The sequence below is a fragment of the Sander lucioperca genome, chromosome 6 (assembly GCF_008315115.2).
Source record: "Sander lucioperca isolate FBNREF2018 chromosome 6, SLUC_FBN_1.2, whole genome shotgun sequence".
NCBI classification, from domain to species: domain Eukaryota; kingdom Metazoa; phylum Chordata; class Actinopteri; order Perciformes; family Percidae; genus Sander; species Sander lucioperca.
Genome location: NC_050178.1, coordinates 38906454 through 38933515, shown reverse-complemented (window position 1 = coordinate 38933515; position 27062 = coordinate 38906454). Strand labels below are relative to the sequence as shown.

At 40.4% G+C, this 27062-nt stretch overlaps 1 protein-coding gene and 1 non-coding gene across 6 annotated transcripts; one reads left to right on the top strand and one right to left on the bottom strand.

Annotated features, from left to right (window-relative positions):
- Positions 1 to 789: 789 nt before the first annotated feature.
- LOC116035257 (protein kinase C delta type-like) lies at positions 790 to 26185 on the bottom strand. 5 transcript variants are annotated; one of them, XM_036001999.1, is made up of 17 exons: positions 25933 to 26185; positions 11554 to 11683; positions 11003 to 11275; positions 9086 to 9254; positions 7641 to 7672; positions 7459 to 7544; positions 6874 to 7003; positions 6667 to 6767; positions 6430 to 6519; positions 6114 to 6224; positions 5031 to 5204; positions 4643 to 4734; positions 4449 to 4511; positions 4154 to 4292; positions 3205 to 3393; positions 2883 to 3011; positions 790 to 1620 (listed from the first exon to the last, which is right to left on the bottom strand). In XM_036001999.1, the coding sequence occupies exons 2-17, from the start codon at positions 11660 to 11662 to the stop codon at positions 1462 to 1464; spliced, it is 2046 nt and encodes a 681-aa protein (XP_035857892.1). In that variant the 5' UTR covers positions 11663 to 11683; positions 25933 to 26185; the 3' UTR covers positions 790 to 1461. The 5 variants fall into 5 exon arrangements, with proteins under 5 accessions (XP_035857892.1, XP_031134122.1, XP_035857889.1 ...); XM_031278262.2 differs by having other exon boundaries at positions 6114 to 6223; positions 6435 to 6519; XM_036001996.1 differs by having other exon boundaries at positions 7459 to 7672.
- Positions 10582 to 10653, top strand: trnae-cuc. The gene has a single exon. It is a non-coding gene; the product is annotated as a tRNA-Glu (tRNA).
- Positions 26186 to 27062: the final 877 nt, after the last annotated feature.

The window sequence follows — 27062 nt, the reverse complement described above, 5'->3', positions numbered from 1 at the left end:
AAGCAGCAGTGGCCAGAGGACCACACAATAACAGCAGGATTATAGAGTAATGGAATTTCTATGGTATGTCAGTCTTTACAATAGGATTATTGTTTTTGTAAGAGCTTCTACATATGAAGCCTTGTGATATGCAAATCTCCAACACGTGTAAACATAATTCAAAATGTAATCAAGTGACACTGGCTTACAGGGATTCGTAAATTTACAATGTATTTATTTATAATCAGATGTAAAAGATGAAGAGAGTAAAAAAAAAGTACATCCATAACTCACAGGCAGCTCATTGTAATGTACATATTAATTTTCCATATACAGCACTATTATTTTCATGTTAAAACTCCTACATTCAAGTAACACATTTCAAAAGGCCCAATGCTTACAGTAAAATTACCATCCCTCATACACACACACACACACAATAACATCATTCAACAAATATAGATGTACAGCTATAGTACTATACCGTTGTTTTCCAATAAGTGATGACAGCCCAGAAAATTAATATCGTGTGTGGAACAATTGCTTTGCACTATGCTTCAGTTTGATGTACAGAAAGATGTCTGACACCAGTGGCACGTAAAAGACTTACTAGACGTGCTGTGTAGAAATCCTGTGCTGAATTTAAAAAAACAGATTAACACTTTTGGAATATGTGAGATTTTGGGATGTCCTCCAATTTCTCAAGGCAGTGCAATCAGTGATGAAGGAAACTATTCAGTTCTGCAATAACATCATTTCAATTCAGAAGGATTTCAATTCCCCCCAACTTTATAGTACTGTTCTTTCTACGATGCCAGAACTGAGGACTCATTCAACAACGGATGATGTTTCCAACTACAGTGGCACGATTTGCATCTAAAAAATACCGGCACACACCCACACGTTTGTATGCATGTGGTAACACACATACAGGTAGGGGGTTGTAGGAGCCATGCAGTAGGCAAAGCACACAGGGTGAGAGGGAATAGTGTGTACCACAGAACTCTCTTGACTTGGGTGTGTATATTTGTATAACTAAATAAGGGTGTCATGTTTGTGCACGTGAATTCAAATTTTCAGTACAGTACATTTGATGATTCGTATAGATTCAAGGTGTCATCATGATAATGACAAAATTAAAGAAAAGATATAAAGCATCATTGAGTACCCCCACCCCACCCCAGCATTGATTATAGTAACCCATGTTTTCATAAGAATGTCCCTTACTGTCCTGGAGCTTTATATTATTTTACACACCTAAACAGTTTGACATCTGAGACAAGATTATTGTTTCCTGGTTTCCTTTTGTCCCTCATCCTCTGATCGAGGAACTAAAGACGTCACAGCCAAATCTTTTTAGGTTCTTGTTATCCATTCAGTTGAACTTAGATCATATGAATATAATATAAAGGGAACATGATAAGAGCCTATTTCAAAATGCTGGGCTATGAGCGTGTTTCCAGAGAAGCCATTTTTTTTTTTTCATTTGCTTATCATGTTTTCCAGTTTGGGGTTGATGAAGGAAAAGCCAGCGAATGCTGCCTGGTCCATGGAATCAATGAGGTTCTTGTCCGCGTGGGAGAGCCGCGGCTTCTCGCTCAGGAACTCTCGGTCAAAGTTGCTGCAGTCACTGGGGGATTTCTGTGGGTGGCAGTTCAGAGATTTCAGTTAGGTTAATGTAACGAAGCACAGGTAAGTAATCGGTATCCTGGATGCACGCAATCCTATTTACACAAAATTGATTTCAGGTACCTACAGTGAGGAAAATAAGTATTTGAACACCCTGCTATTTTGCAAGTTCTCCCACTTAGAAATCATGGAGGGGTCTGAAATTGTCATCGTAGGTGCATGTCCACTGTGAGAGACATAATCTAAAAAAAAAAAAATCCAGAAATCACAATATATGATTTTTTAACTATTTATTTGTATGATACAGCTGCAAATAAGTATTTGAACACCTGTCTATCAGCTAGAAATCATGCATGGCACGGAAGGTTCCCCTGCTTAAACCAGCACATGTCAAGGCCCGTCTTAAGTTTGCCAATGACCATTTGGATGATCCAGAGGAGTCATGGGAGAAAGTCATGTGGTCAGATGAGACCAAAATAGAACTTTTTGGTCATAATTCCACTAACCGTGTTTGGAGGAAGAAGAATGATGAGTACCATCCCAAGAACACCATCCCTACTGTGAAGCATGGGGGTGGTAGCATCATGCTTTGGGGGGGTTTTTCTGCACATGGGACAGGGCGACTGCACTGTATTAAGGAGAGGATGACCGGGGCCATGTATTGCGAGATTTTGGGGAACAACCTCCTTCCCTCAGTTAGAGCACTGAAGATGGGTCGAGGCTGGGTCTTCCAACATGACAATGACCCGAAGCACACAGCCAGGATAACCAAGGAGTGGCTCTGTAAGAAGCATATCAAGGTTCTGGCGTGGCCTAGCCAGTCTCCAGACTTAAACCCAATAGAGAATCTTTGGAGGGAGCTCAAACTCCGTGTTTCTCAGCGACAGCCCAGAAACCTGACTGATCTAGAGAAGATCTGTGTGGAGGAGTGGGCCAAAATCCCTCCTGCAGTGTGTGCAAACCTGGTGAAAAACTACAGGAAACGTTTGACCTCTGTAATTGCAAACAAAGGCTACTGTACCAAATATTAACATTGATTTTTTCAGGTGTTCAAATACTTATTTGCAGCTGTATCATACAAATAAATAGTTAGTTAGTAGTTAACTAAGTTTGTTTTTAGATTATGTCTCTCACAGTGGACATGCACCTACGATGACAATTTCAGACCCCTCCATGATTTCTAAGTGGGAGAACTTGCAAAATAGCAGGGTGTTCAAATACTTATTTTCCTCACTGTATATATTGTTCAGGAAAAAAAAATTATAGGCTCATACCACTTTGGGCTTAAAAGGAGGCTCCAGTTCTCTTTTCTCCAGTGCTGGCCAGTTGATGGTTTTGAAGAATGGATGGGCACGGACGTCTCCCACCACACCCAACCTGCGACTGGGATCTCGCTCAAACAACTGGAATAATGATGGAGAGAAAGGAGACAGACATTTTTTAGAGATTACAGAAAGAACACAAAACAACTCCTTATAATACTATGTTGTGATAAGGAGGAATGTCTGCAGTGAAATCCATTCATGTGTATGATGTACACTGTCTCTGCCTATGTGGAACAAAGTGTGCCAGTAACATATGTATCCTGTTAGGTACCAGTTCAATTAGGTTCTTGGCCTCCTTGGTGATCCACCGAGGGTAGTGAGGGGTGTCGTGCCTGATGGACTCAAACAGCTCATCCTCATCGTCACCTTGGAAAGGTGACTGACCGATCAGCATCTCGTACACCAGCACACCAAAAGACCACCAGTCCACTGAGAAGGTGTACTTCTGTCCTAGCAGGATCTGAGATGAGAGACAGTTACAAGTTAGTAAGGAGAACAAGGACACACACTGTCTAGATGGAAGCACTATGTTGTTCACCAGTATTGCAGAAGCCAAGTAAACATGTGTAGAGCCTGTCATGTCTCCTAATGACGACTAGGAGGCTATAAACTAAAAGAATGAAGAGATGCACGTCAAGGTAAGTAAGGGGCTTCACATTTGCAGAATTAATAGTTGTTGTTTTTTTTAACATATTTTTATAGTTTTGTTTTAGTACAACACCATCCAACACTTAGAACATCATGAACATATGGCAGAAGTGAAAATAATAATTAAAACATTAATAATACTGAAAGGACCAACATAAGTGAACAAATAAATAAATATACATAGCAAAAAATAAATTAAAAAATAATAATAAATAAATAAATAAATAAATCTTGATGTAGGTTATAGCGTACATTCCCAAACACAAATCAGACATTTTTCATTATCTTATTCTCCCACTGCCTCCTCCATATCTCCACTCCTTAACAGTTCCAGAAATATCTTCCAAATGTTGTAAAATTCAGAAGCCCTCTTTCTAACAATATAGGTCAGTTTCTCAAGAGCCAAACTCAATGTTAAGTTATTTAACCAGTGGTTAAAAGACGGGCACCCAACATTCTTCCAACATAAGGCTATACAGCGTTTGGCCTGTAGTAAGAATTAAAAGGTTTTAAGGATTTTTATGGAAAAGTGGTGGTATGAAATGTGACATCAGTCAGGCCCTAAAGCTTACCTCTGGTGCGATATAGTCTGGTGTCCCACAAAATGTGGTGGCTCTGGCGTCCCCAAACATACGCTCTTTGCACATGCCAAAGTCTGCTATCTTTATGTGTCCGTCCTTGTCCAGCATCACATTGTCCAGCTTCAGGTCTCTGAGGAAAGACACAGGAATGAACAACCAGTTCCACTACAGTATTTTCAGTTTGAAGTACTGTAGTCGAAAATCCAAAAAGACATTCAGTTCAGTCCTCTATTGCAGTAACAGGTTAAATATAGAGACTGCAGACACCAGTACAGACGGATCTTACCTGTAGACAACTCCTTTTGAGTGGAGGAACTGCAGTCCTATGATTATCTCAGCAGCATAGAATCTGAAGGTTGAAATGTGCAAAACAACCATTAAACATGGTTTTACTGTGTTCAAGTTACATATCCTCCATTGTGGAAAATGGCAGTTGCTGTATTACTCATAGTTCTTTAAGTGGTGTCCCAGTCTACTTACGTGGCTCTGTTGAGATCGAAGCGGCCTTTGTCTTGGATGTGGAACATCAAGTCACCTCCATTCAGGTACTCCATTACAAAGAAGAGGTGCTCCTGTGCAAACAACACATTATTGTCAGCTCACTGTCACAGACAAATGAGACATGAAGAAAGTGTGTGTGTGTGTGTGTGTGTGTGTGTGTGTGTGTGTGTGTGTGTGTGTGTGTGTGTGTGTGTGTGTGTGTGTGTGTGTGAGAGAATGGATTCAGATAAGGGGGGACTAAGAGTGTGGGTCTTTATCAACAACTGGAAATTGTCACTCTTGTCGCTGCTGCCCGGGTTGATTCCCTAACAGATAACATGCTTTTATACGTTTTACTAGTAGGAATGTGCAGGATATGTATCCTTACTCTAGACTGGAATGTGGAGTAGAGGTGTGTGAGGAAGGGGTTCTCCCAGGCGAGGGCCAAGACTCTCTTCTCCACCATGGTGCACTCCACATCGTCTTCCATAAGAACGACATCCTTCTTCAGAACCTTCACAGCAAAGTACTGGCCCTGCCCTTTCAGCTCTGCCAGCAGCACCTGGGGTGTCAAAGCCACTTAGAGTGAGTACTTCATCAGTGTGATCACACCAGTTTCATGGAGTGCACTCATAGCAAAATCAAATCAAAACGAGGTTATTTATATCTCCCATTGTTTAGGTGTTCCTACATGCTTAATCTCAATGTACCTCCGTGAGGACACTAGGTGTTTGATCTCACTCAAATGCACTGCCACCAGGCTACATTGGATAATAAATGAACATTCAATCCCCTGCTTCTCTGTTTTTCTCAAATAGGTTGAACTTGATGTAGGGTGTGCCATGTCTCAAATGTTGCCTGGCAGCTATAGTGATGGATGAATAACTAAGCTCGTTTCTCATCTGAAAACCATCTCCCACTCAACATCGATGTGAGGGAACTCATGTACAGTAACAGGCAGTGAGTGGATGTATTGATCTAGAAAACCTAGTTTATCAAAAATGAAGTAAACTACAGATGAGGTGGTAATTAATTAATTATAAAATTAAATAAAATAAATAAAATATGGTTTAAGGAAAGGATGGTGATTACTAAGACATAACATGATACGAATCTTCCTCTTGATGATGTGTGTGCCCTTTAGAGCTCACTTGTATTAGAATTCAGCATTACAAACATTTTCACATATTTCTTTTTCTCTGTAATGTCACTTTTAATGGTTCCAAACTACATAAAATATGAAGATATGGACGGTTTCTGCTTATTTTACTGTCATGTCCATGGTTATATTTGGTAGGTATTATTCATCTACAAACTAGATTTCAGGAGGAATGTTTTTTCTTTTGTAAAAATCATTGGCATAACAAGTTTGTGAAATGTTTAAACTTGGCAGTGTTTCCATTTTGTGTCTACACAATCATTTCATGCTAAATTTGGGAAAGGATTTAAAGATGGGGACCGTAGGGCCTACCTTGCCAAAGCTGCCTTTTCCCAGCACCTTGTGGAATACCAGGTGGTTCATGCTGAGGCGTACCTGGGGAACTGTAGCTGCGGCTGGGACTGGGCTCACGCCCTCATCGGCTATAAATACACATTTGCAAACAGAGTAAATACATATGGAAACCTGAATGCAAAGATACATGCAAACTCATTCAAAGAGTTACGATTTGAGAATGTAAATAAAGTTTAACAGGCTATCAGCGACATTACTGTTTCTATTTTACCTTTAATGATAAAGCTTGATTTAAATCAAAACAACTTTGTACTATGGTGTGCACTACAAAGATCTTACCACTAGGGTCTGCTGTTGCACTATTGATGTCTTGATAGATCCCAATATCTGCTTTATTGGAGTCATCAGACTTCTTCATAGATTTCTAGGGATAAAAAAAAAGTTTGATAAAATATTCTTGACATTGAACGTTGACAATAACTTTCTTCTTAATTTTTTAACACTGACTGGCATAACATTTACACAGTCTACATAAACTAAAATAAACATTACAGTTTGTTACAGTACAAACCTGGCTGATTTGAGACAGAGCCTCTGCCAGTAGTTTCTGGTTAATTCCACACAGATTGGCCACTTTCTTCTGACAGTAACTGTGTACGTTCATGCCACAGTCTGGTCAGAGGTGTGAAAATAGATTGGTCAAGTGAAAAAAAGGGAATACAATGAAAGAGAAAAATGTCAGAGGCATGGAAGGAGGCAGGAGAAAGGCAGACCTCACCTTCACATTTAAGGCCCTGTTTGTAGAGACCCCAGAGCAGACTGCCACAGTGGTCACAGAAAGTGGGGCTCTTATAGTTATATTGTTTGAAGCGATGCGGCATATCAATCTTGAAGCGCTCTTTCTGGAACTACAAACACACAGAGATCCATTAAACTCACAGAAAGCTGCTATATGATAATTAAAATGTGGGACTATATGTTTTGCCAGTTTTAGTTGCTTTTGAGACGCAAGTAAAAATCAAAATGAAATTCCACAGCCAATACTTAAATATTGAATCTAATATCAATGTTGTCTGTAAACTTTAGTTAAATCTGTATTAAGTTGTACTGAAGAATTGACTCATGATTTACATTGTTTTGAGCAAGATAAAATATATTGACCAAATTAATGATTAATGGACTACTTCTTACGAGTGCATAAGTCACATGCCATAAAATAAAGCTGGAGAGAATAACTAATTATAGAATCAGTCATTATTGAACTATAGCTGGGAAAAGTAATACAAATGTATTCAGTTCATCGTCAGTGTCAGATCTGAGGTGAGGTTTGGCATTGGTGTTGGAGAACATTAACTTTGCTTACCACAGTTTCACGACTGTTGGTCGCTGACCCAGTGCACCTGCCGATGATTTTGTCGATGCATTTCTTGTGTATTGCCGCATTGCATTCTGGGTGAATCAAAAATAAATATTGTGTTAACTGTAAAGAATACAAAAGGATAAATATGTGACAAAAATGCAGAGACCAGTTAATGAAACACTTACGCCTGCACTTGTAACCTTGCTTGTTCAGCCCCCTGTATGGGAGAAAAGGAAATGTAATTAAATGCTTGTAATGGGTGAGATGAAGCAAAACAAAGGATTTTCCTCAGTCATAATAACTAAGAATAATATGGCTGCTAATATTAGAGCAATATATCCAGGATGGTTGTCAACACTAGGATTGTGGTTATGACAGTGATACACTGTAGCTGGCATGCAGATACTTTGCAGCAGTAAAGCAACCAAACTACATCTGTACTGTCCGCAAAGTATTACGCAAGTACAAAAACAAGCATGGGAAAAGCATGCAAGACCTGTTACTAGACTTGGCAGCTCAATGACTCATGTTGTTATCAGCATAACTGGAAAATATCTCTCACATGTCCAATCATAAGATTGAAACTTGGCCACAGAATTACACACATATGCACATACTAAAGAAAACATCAGATTTCCTCCTGGCTGTCTCTAAAGTGGATAGACAATAGGGATAGTCCAATTATCGGCCCGATAACCAATAAAGTTAATTAATTAAAAAGTGTGCTACTTTGGCTCTGCTACAGCTCTGAGTCTGTCCCTTTGCTTTGGTTTCAGTCACCACTAAGTCTGATTTAAAGTCCCGCCCACTACACTATCTGACTATCTTTTACTGTGTATTATGTTGAAAGTTTCTAATTTATTAAATTATTGCTTAAAGCATTTAAACTTAGTTTTGTGTTGGAGTTTGTAACATTCCAAAATCTTAATTTTGACTTAAAGATTTACCTTTTCACTGTAAATGCATATCAGTTCTAAATATCGTTTGTCAGTTTCATTAACTACTGATCGGTATCGGTCCTAAAAAAAACAGTATCGGTCGATCCCTAATAGACAATACTGGACTTTGGGCAATAGGAGGAGGAGCTTGGCTCCCATGTTAGTGCTGCTGACATAGTTGGAACATAACATCGCAGCTTTGTGGGATTTCCCTAGACAGTGACTCATTCTTACAAAAGCAGTCCTGCTGTTGATTTTACCATTACATGCTCCCAGACCGCTCCATTTAGAACAAAAACCTAGAACCGCTACTAATTGGTCTTTTGAGAAGCACCCATGGGGGGCTGGACCTTTCTTATTGGACAACTGATGTTTTTGTCTCATTTGGTACTCAAAGAACATACAGTGGGTTACAGCATAAATGGTCTGGAATTATCAAAGCTGTGTCAGTGGCATCTTAATAAAAACACAATGCTGATTGTAATAATAATAATAATAATGGCTGCTTCTGGATAAGTCATGCCCAGACATAGCAGCATTGGCAATTATTACCATAATTTCTCCCTGGAATGCAGCAGATACTCAAAACATACTAAAAGGTCAAAGTAAAACAAGTATTTGATGTATTAACCATCTTATAAAAACATAATAGTGACAGCTGTTATGTAACCAAGGCCAGATTGGCATCTCACCAGACGAACTCTCTGCAGACAGAGCAGAAGGTGGGCGTGCCGAAGAAAGTAGCGGTGAACTCGTGGTTCTTGATAAAGTGAACCTTGGGCTGCTTAAAAGCTCCTCTCCTCCTGTTGAGGGTTGTGACTCCATCCTCAGGAGAAACCTTCACTGATGGCTGACACGACGCTGAGTGGAGAGATCAATATACAAATCAGACTAGTGTATTTCTATTCTATTCAAAACTTGTCAAGCAGCTTTAAAGTGCAGTACTACCCAAATAAACTTTTATTGATTTCCAAAGAAAAAGAAAAATGGTTTTAGGGTTTTAGTTCAAAAAAGGAGTAGCCTTAAAGAGACAATTGACAGACAGGGAAAAGTGGGAAGAGTGATGAGGTGAGCGAGATAAACTAATTTCCTCTCTGCCATTCTACTGACAGATGTTTATGTTTGGACAGCGCTTCAGTGAGTTGAGCCAAGACAGTGGGAGTGAGAGAGAGGCCAAGGGAAAGAAGACAGACAGGGAAGGCAGACAACATTGAGGGCTGATCACACATGCCTAAAAATACTCCGGGCTGCTTTTCAGGAAACCTGTAGAGTGTGTAGGAGGGAGCTGATGGAGTATGGAGTTCTTTCATAACAGCAGACACACCCCTCTCATGACCCTCTCCAACCCTGAACAGTGAACCCCTGACTGTGCTACTCCCACACAGAAATTCCCCCTGAACAGAACCAGTTTGTTAATCGCACTCGATCCCACTCCATGTTAGACAGAAGTGACTACCATAGACTGGGTTCCCTGTATAGGGTTCCCTGCCAGTACAGCTCTGCTTAAATTCTGCTGTTTTTGAAAGCAGATAATGATAGTAATATGATTTTGAAGTTGCCAATGGTGGATCATTTGTGCTGCTATTCAATATCTTTAAGTGGCCTTTTGTCATACCCAATGACTCAATGTTTCCCCCTTATTCGTGACAGGACAGACCATTGAGATCTGAAACTCTTCTTTGAAACACATTACAAAAAAGCACAACATAAAAAATAAGAATGTTGTCTTATCATAAATATCAATATAGGCCTAATATACCGTATGCACTTGTTTAACCCTAGTCCAAGTAAACACATTTGTTCACTGTATCAATAGAAATAGACATTAACACTTTGTGTTACGTGCCATGTAAATATATATTCATTGTTGTGTTCAGTATCTTAGCTACTTATTCAAAGTATCACCAGCCCTGAGGCTAAATTCCTACATGGCTTTGGAGGATCGTTACAGTGCATTCCTGTAGTCAGCTGACAAACTTAGTGTGAGATATGCCGCCAGAGAGGCCCACAATAACGAACGTTTAATTGTTGTGTGTAGATAGTGCAAGGAAATGAACACCAGATGAGGAATCCTTTCCGCCAGTAGAGGGCATTACACATCCACACTGAAGGAGAGGGAAAGAGAGGGGGCAGGGGATCTTTCCTCAGCTATGGGCAGCAAACTATCTTCTTTCATACACTTCACCAGTCCCTGGTGGTCTAGTGGTTAGGATTCGGCGCTCTCACCGCCGCGGCCCGGGTTCGATTCCCGGTCAGGGAACACTGTTTTAAAGGCCATGTAAACATGTTTACACTTCACTGAGTGATGTGTTCCTACAATGTCCGTCTGTGCTGTTCTTACTAGTTTGAACTGGATTGGGCTCAGTTAGAAAAAGGTAATGAGATGTCACATATTTCCAATCAGGATTTAGCTATATGTAAATCTAAATGGGATGACATTTGTGGGGTTGCTTGCTTAATTTGCTAGGCCACTGTCGATTTATTCTGATCCAACCACACACACACGTTCCTGATAAAGCAGATTATATTTTTGAGTGATAAACTAGAAAAGCACCAAAGATTTAAAACCAGATTTCCAGGCAGGGGCATTAAGATGCAGCAGTTTTTACCTGCATCAGTGTCCTCCAGGAAGAACTGTACAGCCATCTGGACCTTCCCTGAAGGATGCATGTCCAACCAGAACTCAGCACGGTTGCTGGTCTTGGACTTCTTACAGCGTTCTGCCAGTACAGACACGCCCACTGTGGCCTTGGCCAATGGCTCCTCAGCGCTTTGCATGAGGACCACTTCTATGACACGCCCCTCGTAAATGTGAGCATCAAAAGCGGACTTCCAGGCTGGATACATGGTGGGCTTCCTCTGGACCAAGGTCTTTCCTCGCTCTGTTAAAGAAGATTTGGATCATTATTGGGAACACAATGCTTCCTTTTACTTTACTTACAGGAAAGTCACAGCAAAGGAGTGACTAGTGCCTGGAGTTGGTAGAGAGTTTTGTGGTGGATTTTTGAGCCCAGCAGATGGTGGCTGTTAAGGCATTATTAAACCCAGGACATCTGGTTGCCCTACTCACTCTGCCACTCCCTTATCTAGATAAAAGGATGACTGCATGTGTGTGTGTGTGTGTGTGTGTGTGTGTGTGTGTGTGTGTGTGTGTACATACCTGTGTTGACGGACTCCTTCATCTTGATGGCGCAGATGGGAGGATCAGACAGAGGAGGCAGAACGCCAACGTCATAAGCATTGAAGGTGATACGCAGGAAGGGTGCCATGGTGACCACTCACCTAAGCCTCTAAGAACAAAGACATAGACTCACAGTTAGAACATCTCACACAAACACACAGTAGGGTCAAAGGACAGAGGGCATCATATGCTGAACTGATTGTAGAGCCTCTTGAGGCACATTTGTGATTTTGGGCCATATAAAAAAAATTGACTTGACATACATGCATGCACGCACACACCCACGCACACATACATGCTTGCATATTCATCTTGTACTTGGATTGCTTAAGTACTGCACTTAAAACAAGAAGGAAGAGAGTCTGTGGCTAACAGTGTCATCAGATGGGAACTACAGAGGAAGTAGAAGTTTCAACTCACGACATAACTGCCCGTAGTGAGGGCCGAAGAGAAAGAAGAGTGTCTCATTCCCTTATCCTGCTCTCACGTGCACAGTTTGGGATAACCAGAGAGAAAGAGAAAATCAAAAGGATCACATTTCCAAGACAAAAAAACTTCTGCAGTGAAGTCTCTTTGCTACTGTTTTCACACTGTTTATTGTGGGAACTTTTTGCAACACAAATTAAATCCTGGTTGTCTATTCCTTATTCCCAACCCCAACTGTCTCTACTTGGTTGGCTGTATAAATTTAGTTCTGTGTCCATTCTTTAAAGGACTTTTGTAGTACTACGTCGTAAGAAAGGTCCTGTTTTTAGTTAGATTTGAGTATTTCCTTTTTCTGTTAGTACAGAGGTATAGGCTGAAGCTTTAGGGGCCGTTGCTAACTGAATGGTTGGCCAAAACGCTCTCCATTATATTGCTCTATTTTGTTGGACCTCACTGTTCAGGTATCAGGGTTTTCTGTATTTCGGAATAAGGTCTTTGCAAAAAAGAATTCCAGCTTTTCTATCTGTAAATGCTATGGATGTTTCTGAGACAATCAAAAGTACGAAACTGAAACAAACCACAGCTTGCAAAAGTGTCCGCCCGCTTGCTTCATTTAAGCTGAATTGCTCCACTGACAGATTTGTACAGCACTACTTTCCAAGAGTTTTGTACACTTCCTCTTCCTGCTTCTTGCTTCTTGTGGGGTTTAAGCAACAGTTTTACTAGGGTCATTCTTAATCTGCCGGACTGACCTGATCCCTTCAATACATCACAATAATTATAAAGTAGTGTGGCAGAGTCTCTGTATAAAGCAGTATGAAGTGTTAATGAATGTCTTCCTCAAATATCTAATTATGTAAATGTAATGGTGTGACACACACACACACACACACACACACACACACACACACACATTTTGTCAACACGAGAAAACAACTAGAGCACCTGATTTTACTGTTACTACACCAGCACCAAGTTTCTTGACCTAGTGCAGAACTGCCTATTTTTTCTTCACAAGAAAAACCCTTTTTGGGCATCTTTCTGTGGCAGGCAAAATGACAGCAGGCAAATAGTGCTTAATAACATTTATCATATCTAATGATCCCAAAGTATCATGTAAGATACAGTCAGTTTAAAGATTTTTTTTTTGAAGAAGCAGTCAGTATCAGTATGACACCACAGAACAAACGATAAGGTGCCAGAAGGACAAACACTTTTCCCACGGCTATGGGACACAGTGTTCAGTAAATCAATCTTAAATACTAAACTGTCTTACCGTGAAAACAATAGCTGAAACTAGTTCCATTTCCGTCTAAGGGGCTGTGTTATAACAGATTATAAACTGTGACATTTTATGTAAATGTAGGGGGCAGACAGTCAAGCCGCATGTTAGATCTGTACCTAAAGGAACTGTACAAACACTGAACCGTTCATGTTATTGAGGCTGTTTCACACCAAAGAGTTACACATAAGCTACATAACGTCACGGACTAGAGCCCCAGAGGGCCTACATCCTAATTCCCAAAAGCAGCAATAAAATCCCACAGAATTCCTCCACACAGCACTTTGCGTGAGCTTTTAAATTCCTTGATTTCTTGTAGCTTTAGTGTCTTGCACCATTACCATAATTTTGGCTTAATAGTCATTTCAGAGATATGGCACTGATTTAAGGCCTCTCATTTTACTACACAATGATGTTTAGGTTCTCTATGAAATGACATTTCGTTATAGTAATTCCTAAAAGCAAAATGCGAGAGACTTAAGAGAAAGCTCCTTCTCTTAAGTGAGTATGCATATGAACATTAAACTCCTGGACAGGAATGTACCGTAGACTCCCTGTGTCTGCTTTCATAATTATTCATTCATAATGTGACAAGTTTTGTTTGTTTTCATGTTTTTTTTACACATTGCTGAATGTCAAGCTCAGGTCCTGACTGAACTGGTGTGGCTGCTGGTGCAGATGCAATTTTGAACTAAGTGACACTCGAAATGCAGAATTATAGAGAGAAAGCATTAGTTTCTTGAGAATTTTCCTATTGCAGCTAAAAGGTTTTGGAACAGGAAATCTGGATTCTAATTCTCAGCTTCTTTTTTTTTTTCTACTTAGCAGTACAAGAGGTTACAGTACCCACACTGAGCAGGTCTCAGGTATGAATGTGTCCGAGCAAGCCTCTTAACCCCCAACTGCTCCAAAAGTCAGAGGTTACTCAGTAGCCAGCAAATAGGTGAAGACATGTCAACAGTCAAGTTTAATTTAAAGTTAACTGGCTACCAGAATGGCATGTGAACAAAGTCTTTGACTTATATTTTTGCGAGTGACTGACGGTAAATTAGTAACCGCTGGTTGTTGATAAGAAACGCACATGCATTTCCAAATGTTACCTAGTGAAATCAACATACATCAACTACAGACAGACCGGCAATTTTCTAATTCAATGACTTTGAGGAAACTGAAGCACCTGGAAGAAACCCACACAGTCCATGCTCCAACATCTCCACACAAAAAGGCCTTCAGCCAGTTGATTCAAACAAGGACCTTTGTGTTCTGTTGCGACAGAGCCATCATACCACCCTGTATTGTTCCCAAATCACAAATCTCTGCCCAGGTTTAATTCGTGTCAAGAAGGACGATACAGCAAAAACTTTAAGGATCTTAGCGGAGAAATAGGATCACTGCATTTGTCATTAGTCATAGGCTACACAGCAAAAAAAAAAAAAATAAAAAAAGGAAAATAGGACCAATACCAAATAGGACCATGCTATCATTAAGATAAAGTGAACACATTGTTTTCACTTGAAAACAATGTCTTTATAAAAAACAAAGCACACTAAAAAAGCAGACAAGTTACAAGATGATTAGTATACAAAATAAATGCATACATAGGCTACACACAGTATTAAATGTAAAAAAAAAAAATCGGAATTAAAGACTTTCATAATAATATGTATTTATAAAAAGCACCTAGTCGTGTAGATGGATTGTATTGGGAAAAAGCTATGGTAATATGCAATGCCTGTTAGCTAGGCTACATCCCTAGCCTGGCTCCGCCCTCCTACGTACTTCCGCTAAATTTTTATTTTCCTTCCGTCGTATGGGTTTGCGGTATATTCGCGGGTTTTCTCCGGGCAATCTTTACCTGTCCAATCAGCGGACAGAGGGAGTGGCTGAGAACAATGACGTTGAGGTTGTGTGCTAGTTTGAGTTGTAGTTTCCGTAATGGCGGCGGAGAAAGATGCGAGCGAAGCCATTCGGTCCGTTGTGGCAACGCTGCCGAATATCCAGAAGTTAAAGCCCGAGCAAGAACAATCTTTGCTGAGTTGTGTTGGTGGCCATGATGTTGTTGCCCTCCTCCCCACGGGGTTCGGGAAAAGTTAGATTTTCCAGCTCGCTCCGTTAGTGGTGAAGGAGTTGGCTAAGGCAAACGCTAGCGATGCTAAGCCGACGTCACGACCAAATGTTAGCGATTGGTTATGGCAGATCCAGAGTTCCAATCGATCCAATAGTTTTAAACTTCAACAGAGTACCCGCCTTCAAGGAAGTTAACACTTGTCAATGGAGAGTGGCCAGACTGTACAAATGAAATGTACCAGAGTCTGGTAAGACCAGGCTACTACATCCCTACATCTCTTAGCTAATTATATTTTGGATATTGTGCATTTTCAGGAGAACGACACATCTCTGTTGCTGCTGCTGAAGGCTTTGACTGGCCCTGCAAGCCTGTCAGGGATCTAAAGACTCCTAAACAAGCGGCTGTTTCTGGGTGAGGAGGGTTGAGAAACTATTAGAGTTCTCATAGTACTGCCCATGCAAGCTCACATACATACATACATACAGACAGACACACACACAGACACATACACACAAAAACAATATTAATGAAAGTTACGTCAGATGTGAAATACACACTAAGACATACTTTTAGAGTCCATTTCCAATTTTCTCTCTACTTTACACAAACACGCAGTCTTTTATGTACACAGGCATTGCTAGTAGAAAAGAGAGCCTTGTTTCCCTAGAGAGAGTGGAAAAAATGAGCACATGCAATTGGGGAAGAGGTGGGTAGAGGAAAAGAGCAAAAGGGAGGGATAGAAAAAAAGAGACAACACACTGGAAGGCAGGGCATGTGGACATGATAGACAACCAAATTTGCCTTTACTAGGTCCAGCCACAATAAAGTCGACTTCCAGCAAGATGGATATTGTTTATGTGTGTGGCCTTAAGGAGCTTTTTAGCTACTCTAAAGTAAGTCTTCAGCTTTTGGCCTCGACTGAAAGGACTATCAAGTACCAGAAAATGTACCACTGGACCCCCTGCCTGTAGTGTATGGGTTACATTTGTTCAACTTCATTCATAAACTACACACCACTGGAAGAAGGTACAGTATGTGAAAAAAACATAACAGCAAGTTGTAAGTAACTAGAACATCTAATTATAAACCACTTGACTCAAAATCCCTGTCACCCGTCATATCAGCACTGAGAAGTTTTATGAAGTATTAGGGCTGGGCAATAGAGCTCAACAGTCCTGCCCACAGCGGGTTCCGGAAGTAAAAATACAATACAATTTCTCCATTGACAAATTGGAGTATAAGCCATAAAATGGTAACCGTCGATGGTAGACTTAAAACCAGCATGCCGACATGACTCAGCGATTGTATATGCTCATATAGACGCCACAAATCATGGGGCACTACCCTTGTTTTGAGATAAATGTCTTTTATTCGCTAATGTCTTGGATAAGTACTTCATTACCCACAATCCTGAACAATCCCACAATCCCACAGTGATGCCTCTGATTGGTGGAACTCATGCTGGTGAGAAGGGGGGTGTCAGTACCCGATCTGTGCTGCCTGCACGATCCGTCACGAGGATTTACGACACTGCACGAATCACGATCTGTGTGTCACGCTTCTGACGTTAGCCTCTGCTGGGAAGCTAACGTTAGTTTAGCTAACAGCTTATTCGGCTAACAGCTAGCTGACAGCTTGATTCAGTCTAAAATAACATTAACTCAAACTTAACACAGCTGACGTAACAGCCGTTATATATGTTAACGGTTATTTTCAGGTTTATTTTGAGGGTCTTTTAAAGTTATTACATGCTGTCTCAGCTAGCGGTTAGCCGAATTCGCTGTTAGCTAAACTAACGTTAGCTTCCTTTGTTCAGTGGTTTATGGGATGAGTAGTTCCTTCGCTCTGAGATGACGATAGGTACTGTCGGTACACGATCCGTTCTGCCTGCACGATCCGTTCTGCACATGCGCAAGATAATACTGTTTTACGTATCCATACGACCTGCACGATCTGTTCCACGCTAGCCTATGGCTAGCCTCCACCGGGAAGCTAACGTTAGAGTAGCTAACAGCTAATTCGGCTAACCGCTAGCTGACAGCTAGATTCAGTCTAAAATAACGTTAACTCAAACGTAATGGGAAAAGCAGGCTACAGCTAAATTAAGACTTCACAGTAATAACAATAAAGACAAGTATTGAGTGATTGTATTTTAAATGAGCACAAGTAAAGTAGAACTGATGTAACAGCTGTTATATATGTTAGGTGTTTGTTATATATGTCAACGTTTATTTTCAAGTTTTATTTTGAGGGTCTTTTAAAGTTATTACATGCTGTCTCAGCTAGCAGTTAGCCGAATTAGCTGTTAGCTAAACTAACGTTAGCTTGGCTGTCGACCGGAAGCGTGGAACAGATCGTGCAGTGTCGTAAATCCTCGTACAACCGCGCATGTGCGAACATTTTGCGCATGTGCAGAACGGATCGTGCAGGCAGAACGGATCGTGTACCGACAGGTACACAGTCTTGTACTTTTGACTTCTTGGGGATTTTCTGTTCGTTTTTTTTACTCTAAATGATACGTTGTATGCTTATGAGTCACGTCCCATCTGGTTAGCCTAAGGCATGGTCTAAAACTCTTTATATACGGATTTTCCCAGACGTCAATGGGAGAAATGATGGGAAATTTGCTTCCGGAACCCAAGGTCTCTCAGAGGAGGGGCGGGACTGTTGAGCTCTATATGGCCAAAACCTTCTATCCTGATTTATACCATGGTCTGGGTGAATACTCGATTCTGATTGGCTGCAGGGTGTCCATAAAAAAGTGTTGTAGGACACCTGCTAAAGGAGTTCCGGTGAAACAGACTGTTTACTGGTCTAAATGAATGCGCTACATTAAAACAAAAAGAAAACGTGGATCTATCTATTTCCAGGCTTTAGTGCCTCATCCTCTGAACACCACAGGATGACGCCAACACACAAGCTGCAAGAAGTAAGTTATACTGCCTCTCTGAACTGACTTTGTTTCACAGCGAATAACGTTATCTCACATCCCGTTCACTGTTCAGGTCGCTACTTAAGGCTGCGGCCGACAGTAACGTTACACATTGCGGATAAAATTGTTCGTAAAAGTCGTTATATTGTTTTGGGGACAATGACATGGCTGGATAGCTAGCTTGTCTTGTTGTTCAACATACTGTCAAATGAATTTTATTGATTGCCAACGTTATTGACTTTGAATCTTGCTAGCATAGCGTTAGCTTTCCGGCTCGTAGCTGAGCGTTCTACTTCTAGGGTTCTACGAGCTGAGCGGACTATAAATATATCCCGTTGCTAAGGGTGGCAAGTCATATCTAAGGTCCCTCCTATTTCCTGGAGGAGTGAACAACGTTTGCACTGCATAAGAACCTTATAGGATGTGAATGATTGTTCCAGGTATTAGTCAAACCTTCAGGCGTAACCAGGGAAACAGAGTTGCTGTTTGGAAAAACTTTAGATTTCAATTGTCAAACAAATTAAAATATAAACTAATGTTTTTAAAAAGATGTTATTTGGCAAGTGACCATGGTATAAGCGGGTTAATGCCCTTCGATGGTTCCATTGTCAGGTATTAATGGACTTCGGCTGCGCGTCGGACATTTCACGCCTCGCCGTCGTCCATTAATACCTGACAACGGACACCTCGTCGGGCCTTACATATATGTGTCATTTAAAATGTCGATAACGATATAATTCACGACAGCATATTTTCTGGTAGAGTTGGTTGCTATGACGAAATATCATCAAAACAATATGAAAACGTCTTTTGTATATATTTTTATATATCGTTTCTATCGCAAAGTTTGAAAACAAGTGGCTGAACTGCATTACGGCTATATATACTGGACGGCGTTCATTTTATACTAAAATTCTTTATAAAATGAATACTCTACTACTACTTTTCATTTCACAAAAGAGTATACAAATAGGCTTTACCATGTGGTTATTTCATGTAGAGTATTAATTCATTGAATTACCAGTAAACATGGTATATTGTGATATCATTCTCGAGATATGAAATTACTGTACCTTGCCTTTATCAGGATAGAAGTTTTTAGCCATATCGCACAGCCAGCCCTATTTTCTGAAATCTTTTCTTTTTTTCTGATTATAGAATCTAGTATAAAATAAGTAGATTCATATTCAACCAGGAAATTAACCTTTAGTTGTAACGACGTGAAACCAATATGCCATTACATTGCAGGCATTAAATACAACACAATACTGGAGACAGATGCGTGACTGTCTACAAGACAGCATCAAAGTCATGCTCAGCAATGAACATGTCAAAGATTAGTGGAGATGTCATTTCGTGGAAGAAGTGATCAAGCAAACAGGTCTAGCAGGTTGGGGAGCTTCTGTACGTCAACCTTTAGTTGGTAGGAATGAACGAGGACGGATACAATTACACAGAGAGCAACAACAACCAAATGTCCTTCCTTCCTCCAGCACCTTGAATTCTGCTACTAGCAGAGTTTAATTGGAAATCCACAAATCAATGAGAGATTATATTATTGATATAGATTATTAATCCCTATAGGGAAATTATTCTTATTTGTCAGCCTTAGAGCTGAATGAACAGTGTAGAACTTAGAACCTTTTAAAACCTTTTTTATACTATACACAGTCCCTCAATTTTAGGACAATCCAGCAGGACAACCATCTTAAACATGTTGGCCTACCAAGGCAAGCAATTAGTTTATTTGTACTGTAGAAGATTTTTAGGACTAAAGGCACCTAGACCTGAACATGGGCAACATACCTTTTTCACAGCAAACATTTTGTACGTGTCATAGCAGGAAACGCACAGGTGTAACAAGTAGCAATAATGATGACTCAGTTACACTAAGTGTCATCAAATCTTACAGTAAGCCATTCCAGTGAGCCAGCATGCACGCCACTAGGACCCTGAAGCTGTCTCACCTCAGAAATGCAGCCACTAGGGGTGCACGACTCAGAAAATGTCACGATTCGATGTTGATTTAGAGGCTCAAGATTCGATTCAAAAACGATTCTCGATTAAAAAAAACGATTCACGGTATGTAAATGTAGTTACTTTTCCCTCTGTGATTGCATTTAAAAAAAGAATTACATTTTTAAAATAAAATATGAATCGATTTTGAATCAGTAGAGCTTGAATCGCGATACGAATGTGAATCGATTTTTTTGCACACCCCTTGCAGCCACTATTAATGTTGCCAGTTACACCTGTTCATTTTCTACTGTGACATGTCAAAATGTCTAAAACTAGCCTGACAGGATGCTAAATAAAGCTAGAAGAAGAAAAGTATGACGCAGGTGACAGATCAACCTGTTCTGACAATTTCAGTCACGCAAACAACATACAAGGTGAAAGAAGAAAATGCACCCTGTGTTTGCACCTCATGTGATCAAAACACCTTTCATCACACGTTTAAGATTCCTTAAGTTTCCTTGTCCTACCACTTTGTGTTCCTTTTACAGTTACTTCAAGAAACTGTGCTGTCAACACACAATGTCAGGGAAAGAAAGGTGGAGTGCAAGTCTGAGTGAAAGAGATCCAGAAGAGCCTGATTGGATGGAGCTGGGCCAGGCAATGACCTGGCAAATTAGAGCTGGACAAACAGGCTCCACACAATTATAATGTACCTGAACAAGCATGGTGAGAGTCAGCCAGGCCACGCTCGCGCCTGAAACTCTGTGTGTAAACATCTATTGCATCATTAACTGCTCTTTATGACAGCTCAAAGAAAAACAATCCCTCCACATTGTAAATTCAACCGTAATCATGGAAAAGGTTGGTTCCTAAAGTGATAGCACTGTTGATTGCACGGTTGTCTGCTGGAACATTGGTTTCCTAGCTTCACATACATAAACTAGAAAGTATTCAGAGAGTACATACTGTACCTCTGTCAAGTCTGAACAAACCTCTAAATTTACCATTTTTCAGAGGTTTTCTATCTGCATCTGCATCCAAATATACATGGTGAAATACAATCATGCAATTTTTTTGATTATACCCAAATACTGTGACTATTAGGGCTTATTAATCTAAAAGTCTTTCACTGAGGCATGGTGGCATGCGATATTACGACATTAACGCTGCCTTGAAAGCACATAAGTACACACACACAGCCTTTAAAGGGTAACTAGCGTTTCTTTCAAAACCCACCAGACTCCATTTAAAAACACAATACTTTTAGCGTGTACAGAGCCAACATATTTTCACATGTAAATCGGTAAACTATGTGTTTATTTCAACCAAAACTAGGAGTTGTGATGGTTGGAAAAGTGGAAAGACAACCCAAAATGGCTTTTCATAGTTTTATTTTGTTTCTGTCAACTTTGAATGAAGTGTATTTTATGATGCTAAAATTACTGTTTATTTACATGGAGTCTGGTGGCTTTAGCGAACGCAATTTCGCGGATGTTTTTATGTTTAAAAAAAGGATCTTACTCTTTAACAGAAAGGTCGACCTCCTTAGAAATCCTTTCCATAATGTTGTCAGACACTTAGAATAGTAACCGGAGCCTGTCAATGGCAAAATGAGCACTTTTGTGAACGTAAATACAAGCTGCACAATTGCCCTATTAACTTATATTGTTGCCTGTTTCATTGATGCCGACTGCGGCGATCTTGCTTAATACTGGACCAATGTCAAAGATTGTTTTTCCCCATCAGTCACTTAGACATAAAAACACAGGAAAATAGGGTTGAAAAAAACAGTAGTTACCCTTTAATGAATTTCAGTGGAGACTGGCTTGAAAGAATCAAAGCCATCCTTTCTCTCTAACCAAGGTTAATGTCTAACACCCCACCCCCCAACCACACACACTCACAGAGGTCATATCAACAGACATATTACAGCAGTCCGGGGACTGGGGAGACACTAGTCTCGCATTGACAGACCTATCTTCCCAGCTCTGCGGAGGAAGGTCTGGCAACAAGAGCATACACTCCTGGATAGGAGAAAAAAACGGTCAGGGGTTGTTTGCATTTCTTTAAACCAATCACAATCGTCTTGGGCAGTGCTAAGTTCCGGACGCAGAGAGCGTGGCTCTTAAAAATGGTCTCGGGAAGCAACGTGTTTAGGTGGAACATTTGCACCCCGCAAAGGAAAATGCCACACACAATATTAAATGAAGTTAACTGTTCACACAATACAGTAACGTGAGCTATATAAATTAGCTGCATACATGGTTAAATGTCCTTTGCTCTTACCAGTGTTAACGGCATATGTATTTTGTCCATAGCAAATCCCCACCAGTAAATGCCATAAACATATTCTTTGTAAAGCTTTAAAACCATTCCCCAAACGAACTGAGCAGGCCTGCCTTGTTACATGATCCAAATCTTCCTTAAAACTTGCCAATTTCAGCGTGCAACGTTACACAGAGGTTTCTCAAAAGTAGAACAGGAAAGAAAAGTGAGTGGGATTTGATGAAGGAGACCAGAGCTGAGGTTGCTGGTTCAAGGTCAGTCAGATGAATAACTGTTGTGATTCATGTATTCCAGTGATACTGAGTTATAATTTCCCTTTGTGCTTTGAATAAACCTAAGACCACATCAACGCAAGCTGTTAATAACTGCCTATTGGATGTTCAGACGCAGTGCACATGGACACAAACTTCAGTGTTGTGGCGCGATAACCTTTTTTTTCTCTATTTTCTTCCTGAGTATCACTGAGCTCTTTGGCACGGTTTCAAACCTGCTATACAAGCATGGAATGAATCCTGTCACTGTGTGTGTGTGGGAGAGTCTTTTATCCACATGCATTAAGAGCGGTATCCATTTCTGCCTCGCTCACAGTTCACAAAGCCTTGATGAAGACAGACAAAATGCAGGATAGCATGATGTGGAGTGGGTGTGTGGGACAGAGAGAGAGAGAGAGAGAGAGAGAGAGAGAGAGAGAGAGAGAGAGAGAGAGAGAGAGGCCAAGGGCAAGTAATAAACCAAGTAATAAGCCAAACTATCATCAGCCGGTGCTGATTTAGCAAATTTGAGCCAAACACCTGTGTTTGTTGAGTGTCTGTCTGTGTGTGTGTGTGTGTGTGTGTGTGTGTGTGTGTGTGTGTGTGTGTGTGTGTGTGTGTGTGTGTGTGTGTGTGTATGTATGTATGTATGTGTGTGTGGTTACGCATAACAGCAGGTGCTCTTTAAAGAAGAACAATGTATTGTTGTACATTGTAACAAAAGTGTTGCAGTAGAAATACGGTGCCTTTCATATTTTTTATCGTCTCATTTGCCATTAAGTCTATGGGAAAAAGTATTTTTGGGTCAGAGGGCATTACCTGACTATCACGGAAGGTGCAATTCCACCCTTTGGCCCTTATTTTAAATTGGCTTCAAAGCCCAGCTTACTTCCTCTGGGCCATAATTGAAAACATGTGGGACAATGTAAGTACACAACTAAAAGGTAGGTAAAGTTGTTTTTAGATATTTTAATGCAGAAATATTACATATATCTTTAATGAAATAAATCAAATTGCTCAACTGCATTGGTGTTGAATGTTGATCCATCACAAACAGCAGTGCAATTCTGACTTAAAATAAGAAATTATGATTCAAATCTGTAAATATCTAATTGAAAAAAGAGAATGTAGACTATGTACTGATATCAACATTAGTACTTTTTTATACTCAGTTTAGTTGGTACTTAAAAAGTTTACTGGTTTAATACCCCACTCTAAGTGACTAGTTGATGGTTTCTGACGTTTCATTTTCCGCACTGAAGCTTACCAGACTGCCGTCCTGCATTAAAATAAATTATCAATTATTCACAGACAACACAGCCTAGTATCAGTTTAAATATCAACATTGTCTTAATTAAACAGGATGTTTTATGCATGTTGTAATATTGAGAGACCAGTGCTGCATGGGCCACACCTCACTGAGCAGATGTCCCAACCGTGTCCTTCAAGCAACTCATGAAGCCACAAGCCAATATTTACACACCAGTAACTGCAGGCAGATGCAGGCAGATAATGTTACCTGTGCTCACAAAGCTGCATTGCCTCCAGAAGATAACAACAGGATACAGTCTTGCCACAAAAGGCAGAACTGTGTTGTAGTGTGTGACACAAGACTTTCACAAGCAATGGAAGGAATATACCAAAATAGAATTTGTGTTTGGTGTACCTGGGGAGATAACAAGTCATGTCTGCTACTGTGGAGTCAGAAGGCTGAAGAATGCACATGCTTCACACAGACTTATTAAGTCATCCTGCTGACACGTGTAACTTCTTTTTGTTGCCACAAATACATTGTTCTGATTGTGTTTTACATGTAACCTGCTTCTCAATCATTGACTTCACCAAGAAAAGGGGATGAAGGACGGTAAAGGAGTTAGCCTGCTATGTGATGGCAAATCTGGGTGCTACACCTTGTGAGTGCAATTAGGAAAGTACCTTTGACCTATCAGGGTCATGGACTTTTAGTCTCAGGTGAACAACGCAAACCGGTTCCAATTCAAGTTAGACCACAATGAGCAAAGTGCTGTTGGTGATCACCTGTGTTGTCATTATAATGACCGTGACAATGACAACTTTCTGTCAAACCATACCCAAAACCAACGAATGAAACCTGGGATTCAATGCAAGTAAAGGCAACTAAAACTCAACTTATCTGCATTTGAACTCCACAAATTAGGGTTATATTATATCCTAATTGTGTGAATGAATGTACAGTGAATTATAAAGATCTGAATTAGGTGTAACAGTTAATAGTTACTCCGACAATCTCTGGGACTCAATAGTAAGTTTATATGGACCATATTAATGTCAGTGCTGCTTTTTTGTCAGTTTACCTGTAGGATACTCCTCAAAACATCCTGGTTTAAGTTACTTTAAGGGTTGAGTTTGAGCAAAGAGAAACACAAATGTAACATGCAAACATATTTGACAGCTTGCCCACATATATTAATCACATTCATTTAAACCACCCCAGTAAGGGACATTTGAGGCATGGAATTAAAGTGTTTTAAAGTGAAGCTTGTCCCCTGATATATTATACAACTAAACCGTATTTAAATGGGATAAACGCTTCAATTAAGTGAATGTTTTGTTCTGGTTTGTATTCATTGTGGTGGTCGTTTGCATAATGAACGCCACCGTTTGCCCCCATTTTTATTTTCCACAAAAAGTTAGCTAGCTAATCAATTAAACAGATGCCTCTGTTGCCATTGGATAACACTTCGCTAGAGGAATTTATGAAGCAAACCAACTGACTTCCCGGTGTTGTATTTTGCTTCCCCAGTTTTGCTTTGTTACGTTAACAGGATCTGAAAGCACTGAAACATGGCTTAACTTACGTAACGTTAACTACAACGCGGCAAGGAAAGGAGACATTCCGCGACAGCAACTCCTCTCTTTCCCAACGCCAGACAGTCCTATTAACGTTACTTCTACTAACGCTACTGAAGTCAAGTGAGGCTTGCAGTCGAGCTTTGCTTCTTTATGAGACTAAACATCAGCCAAGTAAAGACCACAGTAAAGCCAGGCGACTCTTGACACCCAGTTGGCTACCCCGGTCCGCAAGCAACTGATGTTGTCCCAACTGTCAAAAAACACAAACAAGTTTTTCCAACCGCGAAGGAGTTTAACCGCTTCTCAAGAAACTGTGACTTACCTCTTCCGCTGAGCTGAATGGTGTCTTGTTTGTCGCGAGGTTTTACCGGGTTTACCACGGTTTCCTCGCAGGTTTGACTTCAAAATGTTCAATAGTGCTTAAGGAAGTGTTCAAGTCTGCTGCTATTAATTCAAGCTGTCTGGCTCTCGGCGTCTGGCTCTTTACTGCGGCTCTATGGCAGCGCGCGTTGCAAAGGAGTGAATGTGTGACGTCAACCAGGTGAATTCCCAAAGACACGCGCACGCGTACACACACACACACACACACACACACACACACACACACAGAGAGACAAGTGAGACTGCACAAGTCATGTAGTCATACAGTAGAACTGGGGATTAGTGTTAAAATGCTCTGTATTTAACCTACGTATTATTATTTACATTTCAGACTTTGTCACAATTCCCTTTCAGTTAAAAAAAGAAAGAAAGAAGAATCCGCAAACCAGGAAATCAATGCTCGGATACACAACTGTACACACACACACACACACACACACACACACACACACAGGTTTAGAGAGAATACAGTTTGTGGGCTGATCCAAACAGCCATGTATTTCTTCATTGGCCCTGCCCACATCACCTCCACACAAGGCAAAGCAGAGAGATCCATGTGGTGCTGAGTCATCAGTCCCACACCCACCAAAACTGTATGACTGTAACAGAGAATTGACCAGTAAATATAGACAGCCTGTCTCAACTCCTAAAGAACTATTTATAGCTCTAAAAAGGGTTACAACAATGACATACAGAATAGGTGAGCAGGTTTGAATGCTGATAGATTACTGAGTAAGACTATGGAGTACTCATCGCCTACTCATCATCACCACCACAAACATTTAGAGCATGGGACAACAACTCAACTGAAGGACAATAGATTTTACTACAAAAAATCTCACACCACCCAGAAAGCCTTGGCAACTGGACACATATTTGCAGTCAAGCATATATTACAATTAAGTAATCTCAAGATGACTCAAATCTATAGTTTGTTGTGACAAAGAGTAGTATTACATCCCCACCAATTCAAAAGATTTAACACATAAGATAAGCACGGTGTCAGTATTTCACAAACAACCATAAAAAACTGCAAAGGCCCATGACATGAAAATGTAACTTTTTTTCATT